The following is a 23,562-nucleotide window of genomic DNA, read 5'->3' as shown; positions in this document are numbered from 1 at the left end:
CAGAGAGGCATTTAGAGCCCAATGTAGAAAAGCAATGCCTCAATTGTATACAAGCCAAGGAATTCACAGCAGGCAGATTGTACAGAGCTTACAGATCACTGGTAGACAATAAATGTGAATCATCTCCCAACATATCACCCAAACATTTAACACTCCCTCTGCTTCCATACCTGAAAAACTTTATCTAAACCTGGTGAAAAATCAGAATGTCCCACTATTAGCAAGACAGGAATCATAGTATAATTACAACCAAAAACTTTGCAGATCTGTTGCCATACTGTTCGTATATAGTGTTCTCCTCAGAAATTGTTTCCAGCTAAGTGGCACGAAAAGTAGCCAGGTGGGATGGGGAAATTTGGTGGTAGGGAAAATTAAAGGTTCCTTTTACTAAGGTGTGCTATGGATGATAGCCATTTTAGTGCATGCTAATATTAAACACGTGCTAAAACGGCTAGCATGTCTTAGTAAAAGGACCCCCTAAATGTGCACTATTTTTATTGGTTAATTGTTATTAATTATTTACCAATGACTTTCTTTTTTAAGGTTTGACACTTAGGCAGTGTTCCAGTAGCATTTAAGCCACCTTTGAAAAAAAGTAATGCAGATCCTCTTATTCCGAATAACTACTGGCCAATATCAAACCTTCCATTTCTTTCAAAACTACCGTACTTGAGAGAGTGGTATTCAACCAACTTCAAACTCTTGTTGAATCAATTAATGCTTTGTATCCCCAGCAATCTGTTTTTTGTTTAAGACATAGCACAGAGACAGTAGTTCCTGCCTTATGGCTCCTTATACAATGCAGCGATAGCAATTCTGCCACAGCAAATGCACTGAAGCCCATAGGAATTGAATGGACTTTGGTGCATTTGCCATCCAAATCGCCACTGTGGCTTTGTAAAAGGGGCCCTTACTAAGTGAACTTAATAGTCACCTAGACCATGTGTCTCAACTTCTTCAAGCCAAGTACCCCTTAAGTCTAACAAATACCAACTGAGTACCCCAGCCCAAGCTCCGTCCAGAACCTGCCATAATACAGACCCTTGCTGGAAATTGGACTGTAAAATGAACTCCCTTGTAGCACAGCTCCACACAGTATGGCGCCAAAGCTCTGTGACGTGCAGCGACCTCAACTGAATAATCTTTGAAGAGTAGTACTTTGCTGCCCCGATAGTTCAAAGACTCTTTTTTTCTATACTGAGTCATTAATTGCTCCTTATCAGCGAAATTCAGACTTTGGCCATTACTGGGTGAGGCCGTTGCTCTTCATCTCTGCGAAGGCCTAGGCGATGTACCCACTCCACTTAACACACGTGCCAGATGGGGACCAGGCCCACAGCTTCCGGGAGCCATTTTTCCACCACCGACCACAGGTCTGAGTCTTTAATGGATTCCGCCAGTCCTACATTGTGAACATTATTTTGACTATCTCTTTTCCTGGTTCTCGATCCGGGCATGCAGCATTTACACCGCGCTTTGAGGTCACATACCTGTGCCTCCACCGAGGTTGTCCTGTCCTCGTGCTGCAATATACACTGTCTACAGCCACCACTGTGGCAAAGGGGCCACATGGGCGACCATCCATGAATGTCCACCTGTGTACGGCATATCGGAGGGTACTGTAGAGTAATAAGAGGCCTGTGAAGTCGATAAAAGTCCATTCTTCACAGGCCAATGGAAATGCAGTCAACCTCATGTTAGAGAGTCACTTGTGATTCAGACAGCTCTCCATTGGATAGGCTCGATATGAGCAGGTAGCAGATCCATATTGTCCAAACAACCCAGCATAACAGATGCCTGATGCCAACTCTGAAGCTAGAGAGAAAACACAGGACAGGCAAGAAAAGCTATAGCAGAATCTAGTTCAAAAAATATTGGAACTCCTACAGAAAGCTACGCCAAAACAGACCACAGGGAGGCAACCTGAGAGTAGGGCATCGCAAAGGAGGAGGATAGACTAATATCATGCAGACAAGCTTGTTGGGCTGATCTGGAGCTGCATTTCCTGTAGCTGAGACCAAACATGTACTGCTATGAGGGGCACCAGAGGACACCCAAGACCGGAAAATTCCCAGGCCAGGCTACTGGGTCCTGCCGGTGAAAAAGTGAACAGAAAGAGAAACGGAAAGGAACAGAGGGATAATGGAGCCGCCAGGTATATATTACGTGCATTGGTCCCTGGACTAGAAGGACCATTGCTCAGATCCAATAACGCTATTCCGATGTTTGAATAGCAAAGGAAACCATAGCTTCCATTCTTCTGCACCTGAAGCCAAGATGCAGGACAGCCCAACGACTAAGTCAGAGCAGTAAACCAACCGAGAGAGAGTATAAAAACTGGCCCTCAGGGAACACAGAGGGTGGAGAGAACTCAGGGGCTAACTCAACAGGGAACAAGGACTGGTGTAGACCTGACTTGGTAATGAGGGCTCTGTTAAAACCACTACTATACTGCCCTTTCTCCCCACAGATGTCCATTCTGATCAAGTCTAAGCCACTGGATATCAGAGGAAATCATTGAAGCTGGCTCACAGCCCACCTGTTGAAATTTGCGTGAAAATGTCATGATCTTTAAAATACACATGCTACCCATTATATAATGGCTGAGCTAGTAAATTAGGCCAGGAAACAAGAAAAACCTCACACCATAGACTAGGCTCTGAACCAGAAAACTTTTTTTAATGACCATTCTCAGATCCTAAAGGGAACCTGCCAGTAACCAAACTGGAAACAAATAACTCACCAGCAAAGGAACTAAAGATTGCAGCAGGAAAATCTATCCAAGGAGACTGGCGTCCGGGAGAAGCACTGTCTACAGGGGCTGATCCAGACTCACTCCCTGCAGCAAATTGGAAGACTGTAGCCACCACCGGAGGCTGCGATGAACCAACCCCTGAAGAAGAGGAGAGTCCAGATCGTGTAACTGAGGAGACCACCACTGAAGTAGAGAATACTGAAGCAGCCGCATATGAGCTCGAGCCCACCAAACCACATCAAGAAGGCTTCCTTCAACCCAGGACCTGAGAAAATCCTGTGCCCGAGGACACCAGGAAGTCGTGAGGAAGCGAATCTGCGACTGCAACTTGTCCACTCAGGCCTCTGGAAGGAAGACCTGCCCAAGCAGGTATCAAAAAGAACCCCGAGGTACTCCAGGTGCTGAGAAGGAGTGAACCGGCTCTTGGACAGGTTGACCACCCATCCCAGCGAATTCAGAACTCCACAACCCGAGCTGAAACCCGGGAGCTCTATTGAAAAGACTTTGCTCTAATCAACCAGTCATCCAGAGAGGGATGAACCAGAATTCCCTCCTTACACAAGGTCGCCGCTACAACCACAATAATCTTGGTGAATGTCCATGGTGCCTTGGCCAAACCAAAAGGAAGTGCACAAAACTGATAGTACCATTCCTAGATCACAAAGCAAGGGAAACATTGATGGGAAGCACAAATTGGAACATGCAGGTAGGCCTCCCTCAGATCGAGAGAAGTCAGGAATTCCCCGAGCTGAACTGGCAGAATGACAGATCTTAGGGTCTCCCTAAGAAAAGATGGAACGCATAGCGCCCTGTTGACTCTCTTCAGATCCATATGGGCCGAAAATACCCCTTTTTTTGGGCACCACGAAGTAAATGGAATACCTACTGGTGCGAAACTCCCAAGAAGGCATTGGTACAACCGCTTTGAGGTTGAGCAGCCTTTGCAAGGTCTGCTGAAAAGCCTGCTTCTTCCAAGCCACAACCGGGCGCCCACTAGTACTAGAGGACGAGCCCACAATGAGTCATTGGGCTGGTCTCAGAATGAATCACAGCCCCACCCCCCACCCCTGAAAGGACTGCATATACTAAAATAAATGGCCCCGGGAAAACCCAGAAGCCAGGACTGAGCTGGGGGGGGGGAATGGATCACAACCAGCGCTGAGGGAGGGCTGAACGGGGGTGGACATGGAGGGCAAAAGTCCCCCTGAAAAACCCAAGACCCCCAGGGAGGAAACAGGACCCCCGGCCACCTGAAGATAAAGCCTTGCACAAGGCTAGTACAAAATCCGAGGGAAAACTCCCTGGTGGCACATAAAGACTCACTGCCAAAGCAGGAGACCCAGTAGAAACCTGCTTCTGTCTCTCCAATACAGGGGGAAGGTCACCTGAGGCTGTAGACAAAATGGAGGCGCTTTCCCCAAGGCTCGCCCAGCTTTCCCAAAACTCGCCCAAAAAAACTCCCCCAAAGCCTGCAGCAACAAAGAGGCCTGAACTGCCCTAGCTGCTAAAACAGGTAAGCCGGCAGCAGTTAGGGAGCCCCCAACACTATCTGCGCTATGGGAAATCCTTTTTTTGTTTTTCTGACCCTTAGCGGCTGGGGAAATTCTTGCATAGGTAGTAAGGGAAGCTCGGGCTTCCCCCCTTCCTGCTGTTAAACCACTACTAACTGAAAAATAAAAAGTGCTGGTTAGCAATTAAAGCACAGTTACTTACCGTAACAGGTGTTATCCAGGGACAGCAGGCAGATATTCTTAACACATGGGTGACGTCACCGACGGAGCCCTCGGTACGGACCTTTTTAACTAGAAGTTTCTAGTTGGCCGCACCGCGCGTGCGCGAGTGCCTTCCCGCCCGACGGAGGAGTGCGTGGTCCCCAGTTAGGATAAGCCAGCTAAGAAGCCAACCCGGGGAGGAGGGTGGGACGTAAGAATATCTGCCTGCTGTCCCTGGATAACACCTGTTACGGTAAGTAACTGTGCTTTATCCCAGGACAAGCAGGCAGCATATTCTTAACACATGGGTGACCTCCAAGCTAACAAAAAGGGAGGTGGGATGGTTGGCCATTAGGAAAATAAATTTTGTAACACAGATTGGCCGAAGTGTCCATCCCGTCTGGAGAACGCATCCAGACAGTAGTGAGTAGTGAACGTGTGAACTGAGGACCAAGTGGCCGCCTTGCAGATTTCCTCGATGGGCGTGGAGCGGAGGAAAGCCACAGAAGCAGCCATAGCTCGGACTCTGTGGGCCGTGACAGTTCCTTCCAGTGAGAGACCGGCCCGAGCGTAGCAGAAAGCAATACAGGCAGCAAGCCAATTTGAAAGTGTCCGTTTGGAGACAGGACGACCCAAACGGTTGGGGTCGAAAGACAAAAAGAGCTGAGGGGCTGTTCGGTGAGCTCTGGTACGATCAAGATAGTAAGCAAGGGCACGCTTACAATCCAGCGTGTGCAACGCCTGTTCCCCAGGATGCGAGTGAGGCTTAGGGAAGAAGACGGGCAGCACAATGGACTGGTTGAGGTGAAAAGCTGAGACCACCTTGGGAAGGAACTTAGGGTGGGTACGCAGAACAACCTTGTCATGGTGAAAAACAGTGAAAGGTGGGTCGGCAACCAGTGCATGCAGTTCGCTAACCCTCCTGGCAGAGGTGATGGCAATTAGGAAAAGCACCTTCCAGGTAAGAAGCCTGAGAGAAGTTGTGGCAAGAGGCTCAAACGGAGGTTTCATGAGAGCTGAGAGAACCACATTCAGGTCCCAGACGACAGGAGGAGGCTTGAGAGGCGGTTTGATGTTGAAGAGTCCTCTCATGAATCTGGAAACCAGAGGATGAGCCGTGAGGGGTTTTCCGAGAATAGGCTCATGAAACGCAGTGATGGCACTGAGGTGGACTCTGATGGAGGTAGTTTTGAGGCCAGCGTTGGACAGTGAGAGCAAATATTCCAAGACAGTTTCCACCGCTAAGGAGGTGGGTTCTTGATGATGCCGGAGACACCAGGAGGAAAATCTGGTCCACTTCTGATGGTAACATTGGAGAGTGGCCGGTTTCCTGGAAGCGTCCAAAATGAGGCGGACCGGGTGAGATAGATTCTCCGGAGAGGTCAGCCCGAGAGAAACCAAGCTGTCAGGTGGAGCGAAGACAGATTGGGATGTAGCAGAGACTGATGCTGTTGCGTAAGTAGAGTAGGAAACACAGGAAGTAGAATGGGTTCCCTGGAGCTGAGCTGGAGCAGGAGTGAGAACCAGTGTTGGCGAGGCCACCGAGGTGCGATAAGGATCATGGTGGCGTGGTCTTTGCGGAGTTTGGACAAGGTCCGCAACATCAGAGGAAGTGGAGGGAAGGCATACAGGAACCGATCCCTCCAATCGAGCAGGAATGCATCCGGGGCCAGACGGTGAGGAGAGAAGAGTCTGGAGCAGAATTGGGGCAGCTGATGATTGTGAGGTGCTGCAAAGAGGTCCACCTGCGGAGTGCCCCATCGAGCAAAGATGGAGAGCAGAGTCGGAGGGTCCAACGTCCACTCGTGAGGTTGAAGGATGCGACTGAGATTGTCGGCCAGAGAGTTCTGTTCGCCCTGGATATAGACCGCCCTGAGAAAGAGATTGCGGTCCGTGGCCCAGGTCCAGATGCGCAGAGCCTCCAAACAAAGGGGGCGTGATCCGGTGCCGCCTTGCTTGTTTATGTAGTACATGGCGACTTGATTGTCTGTGCACAGGAGGAGGACTTGAGGGCAGAGAAGATGTTGGAAAGCCTTGAGGGCATAGAACATGGCCCTGAGTTCCAGGAAATTGATGTGATGACGACGCTCCTGTGGGGTCCAAAGTCCCTGGGTGCGTAGGTCTCCTAGGTGAGCTCCCCACGCGTAGGGGGACGCATCTGTGGTGATGATCATAGAGTGGGGGGGCAGATGAAAAAGTAGACCCCTGGAAAGATTTGAGGAGTTCAACCACCATTGGAGAGATTGCTGAAGAGATGATGTCACAGAGATGGGATGAGAAAGAAGGTCCGTAGTCTGTGACCATTGGTTGGCGAGAGTCCACTGAGGCGTACGAAGGTGGAGGCGAGCCAGAGGAAGGACATGCACCGTCGAGGCCATGTGACCCAGTAGGACCATCATCTGTCGGGCAGGGATGGAGGGGTGCATGAGTACCTGACGGCAGAGATGGAGCAGGGTCCGCTGGCGATCGGAGGGGAGAAAGGCCCTCATGAGCGTGGTGTCCAGAACTGCTCCAATGAATTGAAGTCACTGGGTGGGAAGTAAGTGCGACTTGGGGTAGTTGATCTCGAACCCCAGGAGGTGGAGGAGAGAGATGGTGTGATGAGTGGCTTGTAGCACGAGTTGAGATGAAGGTGCTTTCACCAACCAATCGTCCAAGTAGGGGAACACCTGGAGGTTGTGAGACCTGAGGAAGGCCGCTACCACTATAAGGCACTTGGTGAAGACCCTGGGTGAGGAAGCTAGGCCGAACGGTAGCACCTTGTACTGATAGTGGTGGTGCAGTACCTGGAACCGTAGGTAGCGGCGAGAATTCTGATTGATGGAGATGTGAGTGTAGGCCTCTTTGAGGTCCAGGGAACATAGCCAGTCGTGTTGAGAAAGCAGAGGGTAAAGCGTGGCAAGGGAGAGCATTCTGAACTTCTCCTTGACCAGACACTTGTTGAGGTCCCTTAGATCGAGAATGGGACGGAGGTCTCCCGTCTTTTTGGGAACCAGGAAGTAGCGGGAGTAGAATCCCTGACCCCTTTGATCTGGAGGTACTTCTTCGATGGCATTGAGAAGGAGGAGGGATTGAACCTCCCTCAGGAGGAGGGGGGTTTGAGATGAGTTTGAAGCAGACTCTACGGGAAGGTTGTCCGGAGGTAGAGTCTGAAAGTTGAGAGAGTAGCCGTGGCGGATGATGTTGAGGACCCACTGGTCCGACGTGATGACTTCCCAACGGCTGGAGAAAATGGTGAGACGACCTCCGATGGGTTGTGGAAGAGGTAGCAAGGGTGGATGACTGGCTATGCCCTGGAGAGAAGAGTCAAAAGGGCTGAGATTGTTTAGCAGGCTGAGGAGGCTTAGAGGGTTGAGTGGCCTGAGATCGAGCCTGAGCATGATGTAGCTGTTGACGGGGTCGCCGAGATTGCTGGGGAGGCGGGTTGAGTGGTCTGGCTGAGAATCTCCGTTGATAAGATGTTTGTGGCCGATAGGGTCGGGTAGGCGGTGCCTTCTTTTTCGGCTTGATCAGGGTGTCCCACCTGGTCTCATGGGCAGAGAGTTTCTGGGTGGTGGAATCCAGTGACTCTCCAAAAAGCTCATCCCCGAGACAGGGGGCGTTGGCCAGACGATCCTGGTGGTTGATGTCCAGGTCGGAGACTCTGAGCCAGGCCAAGCGACGCATGGCTACGGCCATGGCAGAGGCCCGAGAGGTGAGCTCGAAGGAGTCGTATATCGAGCGGACCATATACTTGCGCATTTGGAGAAGGCCAGAGATGTGCTGTTGGAATAGCGGGACCTTGCGCTCAGGAAGGTACTTTTGGAGGGCAGACAGTTGTTGGACCAAATGTTTCAGATAGAAGGAAAAATGGAAGGAATAGTTGTTTGCCCTGTTTGCAAGCATGGCATTCTGGTAAAGCCTCTTGCCAAACTTGTCCATAGTTTTACCTTCTCTGCCAGGAGGGGTAGAGGCATAGACACTGGAGCCCTGAGTCTTTTTTAAGGTGGATTCAACCAGAAGGGACTCATGGGGCAATTGAGATTTGTCGAATCCAGGAATGGGAATGACACGGTAAAGGTTGTCCAGTTTACGGGGGGCTCCCGGTACCGTGAGGGGATTTTCCAAGTTTTTGTAGAACGTTTCCCATAGAATGTCATGCACGGGAAGCTTGAGGAACTCCTTAGGAGGTTGCTCAAAGTCTAGAGCCTCTAGAAAGGCTTGAGACTTTTTTGAGTCCGATTCCAGAGGAAGGGATAAGGCAGCAGACATTTCTCTCAGAAATTTAGAAAATGAGGACTGCTCTGGTTTAGAGGTGGCATCGGGTGCCGATGGTTCCTCATCAGATGAGGAGGGATCCTCCTCGGTACCGAGAGGAGTTTCCTCCCATAAGTCAGGGTCCCTGACTTCTGGTCGAGACACCGGGGTGGAGGGCGCGGTATGGCGAGTTTTGGACAAGGACTTGCCAGAGCGCACCGAAACGGTACCAGGGGAGGACGACCGGCGTCTATCTCGGTCCCGAGAAGAATGCCGTACCGCCTGGTGCCGAGGAGGATCCAATGTGGCCTGAGAGTGAACCACCGGATCGCCTTGAAGTTGTTGGGCCGAAAGGATCGGCATGGATGTGTTCACCGGTACCGAAGGGGTGGACACCGGGGGCTCGGTACGGGGCTCGGGCCGGTCTGGTACCGGAAGGAGCGGTGCCAGGATAGTGGGCAACAGTTGTTCAAGTTGTTTCTTCAACTGTTCTTGGAGTTGAGCCTTTAAGATGGCCGAGATACGGTCATCTAGGGGTGGCATCGGAACCGCTTTCTTTTTCTTCGGTTCCTTAGATGCCGCTCCACGCCCCGGCGATGAGGAGGCCGATGACGAGGCACTCACCGAGATCGGGGCGGAGCGTTTGCGGGACCGGTGCGATGCCGGTAGGGACGGTGTCGCCACCGTAGCCGGAGGGCGCTCGAGGGAAGAGGAAGGCTTCTTAGCCGGCTTACCTGGCGCCAGTGACGCCGATGCGGGGTCGGTCGGTGTCGAGGACGACGGTGCCGATTTTTGAGGTACCGCTGTTGAAGGTGAGGAGTCCATCGCCGACTCGGTGCCGAAGAGGAGAGTTTGCTGAATTCTTCGGTTTTTAAGGGTTCTTTTTTGAAGAGTAGCACAGCGGGTGCAGGAGTCCGCCCGATGCTCCGGACCCAGACACTGCAAACACCAATTGTGTGGGTCAGTTATGGAGATCGGGCGTGCACACCACTGGCACTTCTTAAAACCGACCTGCGGGGGCATGAAGGGGAAGATAGCCTCCGCAAAATCGAAGCCCGAGGCCTGTATACTGGCAACAGGCCCCGCCGGGGCAAAAACGAAAGAAAAAGGGAAAAAAGCAAAGTTTTTTTTTTTTTTTTTTTGCAAATCAAAGAAAAATAAACCCGAAGGTAAAGAAAGAAAAATTAAGGAAAAAAGCGCGAGCGGGAAGGCAAAAAAGTGGTTTCAACGGCCGTTGAAAAAACACACGCGTCTTCTTCGCTCCGCGGAAACGAAGAAACTGGGGACCACGCACTCCTCCGTCGGGCGGGAAGGCACTCGCGCACGCGCGGTGCGGCCAACTAGAAACTTCTAGTTAAAAAGGTCCGTACCGAGGGCTCCGTCGGTGACGTCACCCATGTGTTAAGAATATGCTGCCTGCTTGTCCTGGGATAACTGCAATTTACCTCAATTGAAGGGCTTCCCTTCAGACCAGCACTGCCTCAGGATTTTTTTCCCAATATAAGGGACAATTGAAAAGATCCCATTGGCTCTCTAAGCCATATGCCTTGCTTGGATCGGTCCGTCCTCCTTCCAGCTGACTCAGATTCCCATTTTTCTATCATGGGTTCCTGAAGAAGGGTTCGTCCCCAAAACCAGGCTGGTAGAACCTGGCTTGCTTTAGCGCTTTTACTTTTGCGCTTTTGAGATGTCTTCTTCATTCAGTTAAGTTGCGATTTTTTGTACTTTTGATTTTTGCTGGGGGGGTCGGCTGACTCGGTTCAGTTTGGGGCCGCTCAGTGGTTTCACCTGTTATTCACTTCAGGTTATTTAATTATTTGATTTGTGAGATTTTGCACTTTGATTTATTGCACACATTGGATGCCCAGTGATGGTGTGCAGGTGGTGGTATATTACCACTACCTGATTTGTGAAGCGTTGGAGCTTATCTCCCGTGGCTGCTCGTTCACACTGAGGGCACCTAACTTAGGACATTGTCCCTTTTAGTATCACGCGGTCTCGCGTGGGGCGTATAGTTCTGTCCCTGAGCGGCCCCTTTCTGAACCGTTAGACTATCCTGCCTGTTTTGCAGTTTCTAGTTTAGGTTGTGGCAGTTTTTCCGGAGTGTTATCCGTGGTTGCTGGTATCGGTGGCAAGGTTTACAGCTGAGGCACCTCTAGCGAAAAAATTTCAGGGAGGTGGGAGAAATGGGGGGGAAGGACTTGACCTGTCGAGTGCGACACCTCCTGAGGTAGGATGGACCCCCAAAACGGTCCCACAAGTTCAATCTGGCACCACAGATGAGGACAAGAAGGCCTAAACAAAATCCAACAGGCCTACACTAAACCAGGGAAGACTGCATAGGCTTACCACCCCCACCTGCTGGAGACTGAGAGCAGACTGAGTGTATATGGAAATGCACAGCCCACTTGTACTACAGCTAAAAGTTTATGTCTCAGTCTCCACCTGCTGGTCATGGTGAGCTATTACCCATCAGTGAAGCTGTGCTGGTCTGGAGAAACGCTTAAGAATTGTTTCTCTTGTTGACTCCCTAATAAAAATGATTTAAAATAAAAGAATACTCATTTATTTCAGCTTTGTATTCAGTATGTCTTTATCGAAACCAAGTGGTAGTAAAACTAAACGAAAAATTGCTGATGAACATCGAAATTTCCAAGAAAAGTGGGAATTGTATTTTTGCTTTGAAGTAATAGATAAAATAATTTGATTGATATGTAATAATGCTATTAGTGTGCCAAAGTTATATTACATTAAACAGCACTATGAACAGCATAAATCAAAATATGACAATTACGAAGGATTTATGAGACAAGAGCTCAGGTTGGGACTGAAAAAACAAGTTCATGTTTAGTAAAGTATCACAAGAAAACGAAGCGGCGGTGCATGCAAGCTACGCCTTTTCAGAGTTGATAGCTAAACACTCAAAACCTTTACCGAAGGTGATTTCAACAAGGAATGTCTAATTAAAATGGCAGAAATTGTTTGTCATGGAAGTGTGAAGGTTTTTAAAACAATCTCTGTCTCGAAATACAACTGCAGAAAGAATTACTGATTTGGCCGACAATTTAAGTGATCAGATAAAAGCAAAATCATCTAGTTTCGAAGCTTTTTCCATTGCCTGTGACAAGAATGGACATTGGGGGCGTAGCTCAATTAGCTGTGTTTCTTCGTGCTTGCAACAAGAATTTTAACATTTTTGAGGAATTATTGGAACTAGTACCGATACGTGGCACTACAACGGGACAAGATATATTTGTGTTTATGAACTTCTGCAAAAATACAATTTACCTCTGTCAAAACTAACTTCTGTAGCTACAGATGGAGCTCCTTCAATGGCTGGAAAAACCAATGGTTTTGTGACGTTACTGTGAAAAAAACAAAGTGAAACTTGTGACGGATTATACGTTAAGAAGTAATATGCACAAGGGTAATAAACATGAAAAATGTGTTGACATTTGTCAAAAAAATTATCAATTCCATAAGATCTCGAGGCTTAAATCAGTGACAATTCTCTGCTTTTTTAAGTGAATTAGAAATAGAATATTCCGGTTTTGTCCTCTTTACCAAGGTACGTTGGCTATCCTGCTCCAAGGTCCTTAAACAATTCTGGGATTTGAAAGAAGAAATGTGTCAGTTTTTAATAACTACAAGACACAAGGTTGTTTTCTGATCCAGTATGATTACAAGATTTATCCTTCATGATTGATATAACAAAACACTTAAATGATTTAAATTTAAAACTGCAAGAAAAAGATCAGATAATTATGAACATGTGTGATCAAGTTAAAGCATTCCAATGTAAGCTAGTTCTTTGGGAAAAGCAGTTGAAAAATGATGATTTAACACTTTCCAACATGCAATATAAACAAATCAAGTTTGGGTGAAATTGCTTTGTATCAAAAATACGCAGAAAAAAATTTTAAACCTTAGAACTGAGTTTGAAACAAGATTTGCAGATTTTAAATCTTTGGAAGTCAAGTTCTTCATTTTCTTCGATTTTCTCAATAAATATAGAATCAGTACCTAATCATACGCAAATGGAAGTAATTGAGATCCAGTGCGATTCAGATTTGAAGACAAATATTTGCCAGCCAGGTTTGAAAATACTCGAAAATTCGCATATGAAATTATTTCCATGTTTGGAAGTGCTTATTGGTGCGAACAGTTATTTACACTTATGAGAGGAAATAAGTCTCCTATCAGATCCAGAATTACCAACATTTGCTTTGGGTCAGTTTTAAAAAGTAATCACTACGGACAAGATTTCCCCCGAAATAGGAAAAATAGTAGCAGAGAAGAGATGCCAAGTTCAGGAAGAAAACATTAATTTTATTGTTGAGCTTGTTTGTTTTTTTTTAATACTGTACTTTTCGAAATAAACCTAAGTTTCTATGAAAAATGACATTTTTGGTTTTTTGTGGCCCACCTAAACTTAAACCTTGTTTATTTGGCCCATGTCGGCCTTTGAGTTTGACATGCTTGCTCTAGAGCAAGCCAGGCCTTCCATCTGCACCTTTAGGGACACCACCAATAATCCCTTGTCCAGGCCCTCCTGAAGAAAAGCCAGTACCGATGATAATGGGGCTTTGTTGAGCTCCAGTCTCCTTATTGCACAAGCACTAAAAAGATCTCAAGCCTTGGCATATGCCAAAAGAACCAAAATTAGGTTCTTACCTTTGTTAATCTTTCTTGTAAATCCATGTTCTATTCCTGGACAAGTGGGTTATGCATCTCCGGTCATGACACTGCTTGTAGAAAGCCTCATTTACATAATTTTTTCAGACTCCTCTTACCTCAGGACTGCAGTCAGGAATTCAGTTTGTAGAAAAGCAGACAGTCACCTACAAGAGGACACAGACAAAAGGGAGGGGTACGAGGAAACTCCCTAACAAAATCAGTCTAATCTACTCATAACATGAAATATAACAATCATAAACAATTGAAATACTGTATGTACTCAAATATAAACTGGGATTATTGGGGCAAAAAATTGGCCCAAAAATAGGGGTCCCGGTTTATATTCGGGTCAATGCCCCCTCCCAGAATTTTTTAAGGCCGCCGCGGCCAGGCTCTGCTCCCCTCCTCCGCTCTGCCCTATCTTCCTACCTCTTCCGATCGTTGGTGGAGGTGCAGCGGGCAGGAGCAAGACTTCTGAACTCCTGCCCCACTGCTAACTGGCTGCGAGAATTCGCAGAAGCCAGTAAGGAAGCAGCTCAGTGCCGAGAAGCAGCGCCAAATCGCACTGCTGCTCTTGCTGTTGATTTGACTAAGTGGATCTGCGCAGCGGGGCAGGAGTTCAGAAAGCTTGCTCCTGGCCGCTGCACCTTCACCAACGATCGGCAGAGGACCTCCTCCAGATTGGAAGAGGTAGGAAGATAGGGAAGGGAGGGGGGACAGAGGGCAGAGCCTGGGAGGGAGAGTGCAGCCTGACAGGGGGATGGAAGTATGCTGGGTGCAAAGCCTGACAGGGGAGGGTAGGATGGAAGGGTGCTGGTAACGTCTCCAGGTTTTCACATAGGCTGCCACAGTTGACTTCTTTTTGCTGTGCTGGAGAGTAGCAATCACACCCAAGGAATAACCTCTGCGGACTAAGGCCACACGTATAATAGTCAGGCCATAAGACCAAAGCGATCCAGATCCTGAGGCGCAATTGGGCCCTGCATGAGAAGACGAGGATGACAGGGAAGTCTGAGTCCCTGGTCCAGTTGCAGACGGACCAGGTCACCATAGCATGGGTGGGCGCCTTGGCCAGTCGAGCACCATGAGAATCACCCGACCCCTTTTGCACTGTGATCCATCGCGACAGACAGCCTATCATGGGCCACGGAGGGAAGACATAAAAACGACCCTCCAGTGGCCAAGGCTGCACCAGCATCTAAGATTTCACTGCCTGGTTCATAACAGTAGCTAAGAACCCTCTGCTTTCTTGTTGACTGCCAATATCATGAGGTCAAACATTGGATGAAAAGGATCGCTCAGCTCCACTACTCACCTTTCCTTCCTCCAAGCAAATTCCATTAACCAGCACCCTCAGGCGTCTGTCCATCAACCAGGCGTCTGTCCATCAACCAGTTTCTAATCCAGTTCACAACTTTGGGTCCAAACTTCAGCCCATCAAGTTTGTTCAAGAGCCTCTTAAGAGGAACCGTGTCAAAGGCTTTGCTGAAATCTAAGTAAATTACATCTAGCATATGTCCTTGGTCCAATTCTCTGGTCACCCAATCAAAAAATTAAATCAGATTCATTAGGCACGATTTACCTTTAGTAAAGTCATGATGCCTCGGATCTTGTAACCCATTATAGAAATTTCACTATCCTTTCTTTCAGCAACGCTTCCATTATTTTTCCAATAGCCGAAGTGAGGCTTACCAGTCTGTAGTTTCCCGCTTACCGGTCTGTAGTTTGACTTTTGTGAATTGGCTCTTCTCCAATCCTCAGGAACCATCTCCTTCTCCAGAAACTTGATAAACAAATCTTTAATAAGACCCGCCAGAACTTCCCTGAGCTCCTTCAATATCCTGCGATGGATCCCGCCTGGTCCCTTCTCTTTGTCCATTTTCAATTTTTCAAAGTGTTCATAAACACTTTCTTCCATGAACAGTACGGTATCTACTCTATTCTCGTGTATATCTTTGCCAATCTCGGTCCTTCTCCAGGATTTTCTTCCCTGAACACAGAACAGAAGTATTTGTTTAGCATGTTTGCTTTTTCCTCATCACTCTCCTCATGTTGATTCATAGCATTTTTTAGTCTTGCAATTCCATTTTTCATCTTCCTCCTTTCTCCAATCTATCTGAAAAAGTTTTTGTCTCCCTTTTTAACATTTTAAGCTCTTCCGCTTGTGCCAGTCGTATCTCTCTCTTGGCTTCTTTCAATATCACCTGGTAATCCTTTCTGTATACCTCTTCTTGAGTTTTTTTATATTTCACAAACGCCAACTCTTTTGCCTTTATTTTCTCCGCCACTTGTTTAGAGAACCATAACGGTTTCCTTTTTCTCTTGTTTTTATTTTTTTTCTTCACATAAAGGTCAGTAGCCATTTTTAATGTAAATCATGTTTTATTGATGCACAATCAGTAAATACACAAAACAAAACAATGGTTCAACAAGATCGAGAATACAAATAGTACAACAGGTTTGTCAAAGAAACCCCCACTCCCAAATGCAAACACTCCCCCAACCCCGGGTACCCCGAAGATCCAAAAAGAGCAGAGAGACTGCTGAGCTAGCTGTGTTCTTATGCCGCTCAGCAAACATAAAAGAGGACAACCCCACCCCAACCCCCCCACAGAATTGCACTCCCTACCATCCTACGTACAGACAACACTCACCCAACCATCCATACCAACCATCCACACTCAGCCAATCCGGGGAAATAGCTGAGGACATATGGTATCATCAGCTAAAACGAGTTTAAGACCAGACTTCTGGCCCTAGGGGAAAGCGATTGAATATAGGAGTCCCAGATCTGCAAAAAGACTTTTTTCCGCTTGAACGACAAGCGGGCATGGCGTTGCTCCAAGAGCATCAAATTATGAAAGCGATTCCTCCAAGCCCAATAAGCAGATGCGGTCGCTTGCATCCAGACACTAAGTATGATCTTCTTACCTATAACAGCAGCCTTCCGGATCAACATCCGATGTCCCCGAGCAGACACCCTCAAAGATTCATATCGATCCAGAAGCAAGCCCACCGGCAACATCAGAAGAGATTGGCCAAAAAGCCTTTCCAGATAGTGGAGTATAGCCCTTAAAAAAACAAACCCCTTTCACACGAGGGCACCCCCAAAATGCATTAATAAATGAATTGCATCCCTGTTGACATTTAGGGCAGGTCGGGGAAGAAATACCCCAGGCTTTGTGCACCCACTCTTGGGAAAAATATGCTCGATAGACCACTCGAAATTAGCATTCCCTCAGTTCGGTGCTAATAGAAATAGAGGAAATACGATTAATAAGAGAAGGGAAATTCAAGGACTCGACAGGTATGCCCAGATCTCTCCCCCAGCGATGCCCCAAAGCCGCATAAGACTTCCGAGGAGAAAGACATCGTAAAGCGCCATGCAACACAGACACTTGTCAGGCCACTATCATGAAACTGGGCAAAGAAAGAGACGAAATTGGTGTCAAAACAAAAACGGAGGCCTGGGCAAGCCAAAGACTCCACATAATGATGAATTTGTTTATAGGCAAACAAACTACCCACCCCCAAGGAATGGAGCATGGGAAGAGCTCCCCAAGATTTCATAGCACCCTCAGCGTCCAATAAATGTTCAAGAAGAAGTAAACCCTCTCCAGACCATCTCGCAAAGATGGGATTATCGTTGCCAGGAAGGAATTGCGGATTACCCCGAATAGACAACTGATCCGAAACCTGAGGGTCCCCCCCTAGCAATCCGACCAAGGCCTTCCAGCAAAAGCGCCAAGACCGAAGAACATTAGACCGAAGTGCAGGGTGTAAAGGGTGAGCGGGATAAAAAAAACACAAATGCCAAGGATGAAAAAGAGCAGCTTCGAAGTCCCGAGAAAGATAATCATCACACCGTAAACACCAGTTACCCAGAAAACGAAGCAGGCAAGCCAAGTTAAACAGGCCTATATCCGGAAGTCCCAAGCCGCCACATCTCCCCAGGCCAAACAAGTAAGTGAGCGAGATTTGAGACTTCTTACCCTGCCAAAGGAAGTGGGTCAACTGCCTATGAAGCTGTTGAAGATCCAGGCGCCGAAGACAAAGGGGCAGTAGCTGGAGGAAATAGAGCCAGCGGGGGAAAACAACCATCTTATACAACTGAACCCTACCATAGAAGGAAAGAGGCAGAGACACCACTGCTCGAAACTACTATTCGTAGTGGCCAACAAAGCATCAACGTTAATACAATAGGGCAGTCCCACACAGCTCGTGAGCTGCACACCCAAATACCTGAATGAGCCGTCCACCCAATGCCAGTAGCCATTTTTATTGCTCCTTTCAATTTAGACCACTGATTTTCCACTTCTCTTATGTCCTCCATTCCTAACAGTTTTTCCTTCAGGTACTCTCCCATTTTACTAAAGTCTGTATGTTTGAAATCTAGGACTTTGAGTTTTGTGTGGCTACTTTCCCCGTTTGATGATCATTACTTCCCAGGTGGGCATCCACTTGAACATTAGAGATAACTCTCCCCATTTGTGAGTACAAGATCCAGTATCGTTTTTTCCCTCGTGGGTTCCGTCACCATTTGTCTGAGCAGAGCCTCTTGAAAGGCATCCATAATCTCCCTACTTCTTTCCGATTCCGTAGATGGAACATTCCAGTCAGCATCTGGCAAATTAAAATCACCAAAAAGCAGCTGACTGCCCAACCTCCAACTTCAACTCCTAGAGGGATTCAGAGATCAAATTGACCAAAGCTGCGGACTTGAAATGTCTCCGCACTGTTGGGTCTTCACCCAGATACGGGACCTCACCCAAATCCAGATCCTAGGAGGTCTGCGAGCGCTGCAACAATCCCACAGTGGTGTATCAGCCTGCATAAGGAAAGATATGGTCAGGTCATCCTGGTCGTACGTGTCATCAACCGGCAAAACAACCTTGGAGAACTTGGAGAGACTGGACTCAAACCCCTGTCCTGGAAAGGAGGAACCCCCATAGTTTCAAGTTTAATAAAATTTTGATATACCACCTTATCATTTATTTCAAGGTGGTTATACATTTTAAAATAGGGCAGAAACAGATAATATAATTTAACATAACTTTAACAAAATAAACATACATGATTAGATAAAAACAATGAATACACGACTGGATAAACGGGTACGAATGGAAAAGAAGGGGAGAACTACAATGATGAAAGAAAAGTAAGATATTAAAGGTATAAACAAAAGAGTGGGGTTAAAAACAAGTAAGTCCAATAGAAGTGGACTCGTAATAGTCAGTGAGGATGCCAAAGAAGGCACCTTTTTCTTGGCCAAATAAGCCTGATACAGCATGTTAATAAATTCCAGAGAAAACCAGTTATCCGAGGCGGCAGCCGCCACCTGGGAAACCCTCTTAGAACATTTGGAGGATTTGCACACCTTAAGACGCCAAATTGCAGCTGCATTTTCACTGGGGCCACAAGGACTCTGTCTACAGGGCCCGCTTTCAACTTTTTGGGTTGCCCCGACTGGAGAGAGCAACAGGACCCCCCTTCAGGGGTTGAGGGCATTCGGGCCGATGATATTTCACCGCCTCCCGCACCGCACATGGAACATGGCCACTTAACAGACAGCCACCCACCACAAAAAGAGCATGAATCTGAAGTATCCTGCCCTAGGAGTCCATCTAAATGGTTTTCTTGCAAAAACGAAGCTTGTAGAAACAAAAAATAACTTTAAATTCAAATTGGAAAAATCCAAGATGGCCACCGCAAGTGTAATTTACTGAAAAAATGAGTCCAGGAAAAACACAGGAACCCCCAAAACATGGCAAATTTAGGATTTTAGTGGGGAGGGATTAGGGCTAACAAACTAATTTTTGAAGAACTCCACCCCCTCCCCCCCCCTCAAAAAAAAAAAAAAAAAAAAAATTCACTGGAACAAGCTGTCAGTCCTGTACTCACTGTGCTGGAAGATGCGGCAAAGGAAGCTAAAACAGCTTACAGGGAGATCCTTTGCATCAATAAGCCTTGGCCTTCTGACTGCCCCTCTGGCCCGAGTTCCAAGGCCAAGAAACTCCACCACCCACAAACACGCTGCGCACACAACTTGGCGGAGGAACACAGTCAGCCCAAATCTTGGACACACCTCTATGCAGCCTAGCGGACAAACCTGGAGTGAGCTAGCTCCCAAGGGAACAGTCCCTGAGCCCCGATCTTGAAAGTGCAGGCTGTCCAGATGGTGCACTGCCATGCAGCCATCCACCTGGAAACAGACTTTTCCTCAAAGTCTGTGATCTCCCACAGCCAGAGCTGTCCCCACTGGGAATCTCTGCAGCAAGAGGGTACAAAGCGTGAAAAAAGAAAACAAAAACAAACAAAAAAAAAAGAGACTACTCCTACTGTCTCACTTGTAGGAAAGCAACTGAATACCTGGGGAGGGTCTGAAAAAATTATATAAAATGAGGCTTCCTACAACAAGTCTCATGACTAGAGATGCATAACCCACTTGTCCAGGAATAAAGCAAGACTGGACAAAACTGGATGGTTTTTTTGGCCCTCAATAGGATGGCAAGGACCACTTCTGAATATTCTTTCTTGACTAGCGCTGCATGTTCAAGAGCCATGCAGTAAGACCAAAGTGACCCGGATCTTCTAGGACAGTGTTTCTCAACACGCAGTATGCGTATTCTTGGGGGTATGCGGGCTGCTTGTTGGGGGTATGCGGCCTGGCTGCCAGGGATCCTTCCCTGCCCACCACTGAAACCGCTTCGGGGATCCCTCCTATGTCTTGTCTCACCACTCCTGAAGCCAACCCTGTTACTTCATTGAAGTTGGACTGGCTCCCTCCTCCCCAGCAGCACTCCGTGCAGGGACGTAGGCAGCGATTCACATGCTGCGTAGCTGACCCGAAACCTTCTCTCAGATGTCAGAATTGACGTCAGAGGGAAGAATTATGGGCCAGCCATATGCAGCATGTGAATGGCCGCACGCTGCTGGGAGAGGATGGAACAAGTATGGCTCTGACAAAGTAACAGGGATGGCTTCGGGGTTGGAGGGTGGTGCAGCGGGCGGGCAGACAGACAGGCAAGCGGATAGGGATCCCCGGCAACTTCTGTGGAAGGGTCAGCTTCAGGGGAGCAGGCAGGGATCCCCCAGCGGCGCCTGTGGACGGGTCACAATCTCCAAGGTAGAGAGAACACGAGGGCACTCTCTAAAAGTTGAAAGGAGATAAGAGTCCGTACAAACATAAGGAAGTTCTTCTTCACCCAGAGAGTGGTGGAGATCTGGAACGCTCTTCCGGAGTCTGTTGTAGGGGGAAACACCCTCCAGGGTTTAAAGACTAAGCTGGACAAGTTCCTACTAAATTGGGACGTATGCAGGTGAGGCTGGACTCATTTAGAGTACTGGTCTTTGACCTGGGGGCCGCCGCGTGAGTGATCTGCTGAGCAGGATGGATCACAGCAGCAGCAATTCTTGTGTTCTTATGTCAGCTTCAGGGGAGGAAGGGCGGGTGTGTGTGGACAGGGATCTCTGAAGGTGCAACTTAATTTGGGGACAAAGGCTGGAAGGCAGTGAGGGGGCATGAACTCGAAACAGAATGGAGAGGGGGGGAAGGAATAGAAAGGGAGAATTGTTGGGCATGCATGTGAGATGGTTCACATGGGGAAAGGAAGAAAGGGGAGAGTGAGGGGGAGGGGGAGGGTGAGAGAGAGAGTGAGAGAATGAATATGCATGGGGAATAGAAGGATGTGAGGGAGAAATGTTGAATATGGTGGTGGAGACGGACCAAAGGGACAGATTGAAGGGGAGGAATGTTGGACATAGCGATGGAGGAAGAGGTGGCATGGTGTTGGAGAGGGGTGATAGAAGAAATGGGCACGAGGCTGGTGGGCAGTGGTGAAAAATACTGCACATGATCTGGGGGATGAGAGGGAGAGAAATGTTGGATGTGGCAGTAGAAGGGTTGGGAGAGATGCCTGGATCTCTCAAGACAGATGGACAGTGAGAGAGAGAGAGGGAGACTTGTTGCCAATAGGGGTGGAGGAGAGAGGAAGAAAAGTTGAGGAATCAAATGAGGTCTGGAGGAGAGGAAGCATGCAAGAGGCAGACAGAAAAAAAGAAATATTAGATGCACAGTCAGAAGGAAGTGCAACCAGAGACTCATGAAATCAGCAGTCAACAAAGGTAGGAAAAATGATTTTATTTTCAAATTAGTGATCAAAATGTGTCAGTTTTGAGAATTTATATCTGCTGTCTATATTTTGTACTATATTTGTCTATTTTTCTATAGTTGTTACTGATGTGACATTGCATATTTTAAATAATGAGGACAAATCTACCATAAGTGGATTTCTTGCTAGAACTCAAACACCCAAGGGCACTACTTCTAATTCTATTCGTGCCCTTACTGGGTTGGTGTTTTCATCATTGGTCTTAGCAAATAGCATGTGCAATAAATCTTTTTGTCAATTTTCAACAGGCTCTGCATAAATTATAAAATGCAAACAATGCTGTAAAAGTGCTCTATAGTGCTGTAAAGGAAAGGCATTTATCTTTGCATCCGACGGCTGCTCAACCATTTCACTTCTAGATTTGTCAGGGGCTATGCCTCCTTAGTTACAAGCACAAACATTTTTAGTTACAAGACTTTTCTTTGAGCTGCAACCACCATTATTAAAAGCACTGTACTCAGCCTCTATCACCTGCTGCCTGCTCCAGCTCCTCTCAGGTGCAGCTGTTCTAGGAGAGGCCCTCTGCTTCAATAACTCAAAAACTTCGCTGGGATTTTCGAGCTGCTGGTCGAACCTCCATGGACCGACCCTCAACCCCCCTAGATGTCTCATGAAAAAAAGAGGGGGGGGAGACGAAACACAGCCAGCACAGTTAGCACCCTGAAGGAATGCTATTAGTGCCTAAATAGTCTGCGCTCCAGTCCTTGACCAAGTCAGTGGGGTGAGCAAATACCAGGGGAACGGACCCCGAGCTCCACTAATCTTCAACAGGCTGGCTGAAACAGGTCCCTGAAGGATATACCTGCCAGCTACAGATTTAAAATCTGCTCCTCTCCATACAGGCAGAGTAGACCCTTATCAAAAGGGATCTCCGATTTCTTGAAAAAGACCGAAAGTAGAGAGAAAAAAAAAAAAAAAAGGGCAAAACTATTGCAAAATAAAAAAGAAACAAACCGAGCAGATCAGAAGACATCTTTCACACTTGTCTGCAGAAAGAGAAACTTAAAGAAGCAGCAGACTCCTAGGAGAAGGGAGTGGTTTCAAAAGCTGAAATTGATACCTTTCTGCAGTATGCTCGTGAGAATGGACAGAGTACCCTAAGGTTCAGCAAATCATTCTTATTGTACTGAAAGTTGTGTTTATGGGGACCAGGAAGGACAGTTTTAGAACACAGGGGACAGATTTCAGAGGATTGTGCGACAGATGCAGGTAAACAGTTTTTGGGGCTGGGGCAAAAAAGTTTAAAAGGTCAAATTTCCTAAGGTAAACTGCTATGTTTACCTATGAAATGTTTTTCTCCATATAAATGGGCTGTGTCCTCCTTTTTTTTTTTTGGGGGGGGGGGAAGTAGGGGAGGGTCACTATTTATTTTTCAGCCCATCTCCGATTTATCCTATTTTTGAATTGGGATGTGTCTTTTTGAAGTTTCCCCACTTGTCAATCATCCCATTCTGTTAAGCTTTCACCCAGAGAGACATTCTTAACCCTCCTTTTTTTAAATCATTGTTTCCAACTTTCATTATGGTGGAAAGAATAAAAAGAAAATAAGATGCTTACCAGCTTCCTCCACAGAATACATTTCTCTCCAGAACATTCTGTGCTTATAATCATCTTTTGGTGCATACAAGTATGTGTTTAGCCCCCATTTCTGAAGCCTGATGAAACAAAACAAGAATGTTGATATTTTTCAACAAAATCCTTCAAAAATTGAACATACTTAAATTCACCTTTCTATTTTTTTATAAATCTTTATTCATTTTAATTCTTTCAACAAGTGTACAATAAAATTATCATTTAATATACAACATCACTTGAAACTCTACAATTTCTCAAGAAAAAGATTATATCCCACTCCACCCTCCCAAAACTTATATTCAAATATAATATATATCATATAATAATTTAGATCATTTGTTTTACACTTTGATAATGAAAACCACAAAACCCACCCCCACCCACAAAACAATATATTTTAAGTAAGTAGGGAAAAATGCTGATTATCTAATATAAT

At 46.9% G+C, this 23,562-nt stretch overlaps 1 protein-coding gene across 2 annotated transcripts in view; it reads right to left on the bottom strand.

The window, feature by feature from the left end:
• The window catches only part of OGA (O-GlcNAcase), a 247,621-nt gene that overhangs the window by 201,219 nt on the left and 22,840 nt on the right, over positions 1-23,562 (bottom strand). The window contains exons 1-2 of one of the 2 annotated variants that reach the window (XM_033940316.1): positions 23,109-23,206; positions 11,992-12,068 (exon numbers count right to left, since the gene is read on the bottom strand). Coding sequence is in view for 1 of the 2 variants with exons in the window: in XM_033940315.1 (XP_033796206.1) it covers positions 23,109-23,206 (98 nt within the window). In the remaining variant the exon portion in view is untranslated. Of the gene's footprint in view, positions 1-11,991; positions 12,069-23,108; positions 23,207-23,562 lie in introns of those variants that run through there. The other variant, XM_033940315.1, reaches the window with a different exon arrangement.

Source organism: Geotrypetes seraphini, chromosome 4, assembly GCF_902459505.1.
Source record: "Geotrypetes seraphini chromosome 4, aGeoSer1.1, whole genome shotgun sequence".
Taxonomy (NCBI): domain Eukaryota; kingdom Metazoa; phylum Chordata; class Amphibia; order Gymnophiona; family Dermophiidae; genus Geotrypetes; species Geotrypetes seraphini.
The sequence above is the reverse complement of the archived record's forward strand: the minus strand, read 5'-3'. Positions and strand labels throughout refer to the sequence as shown.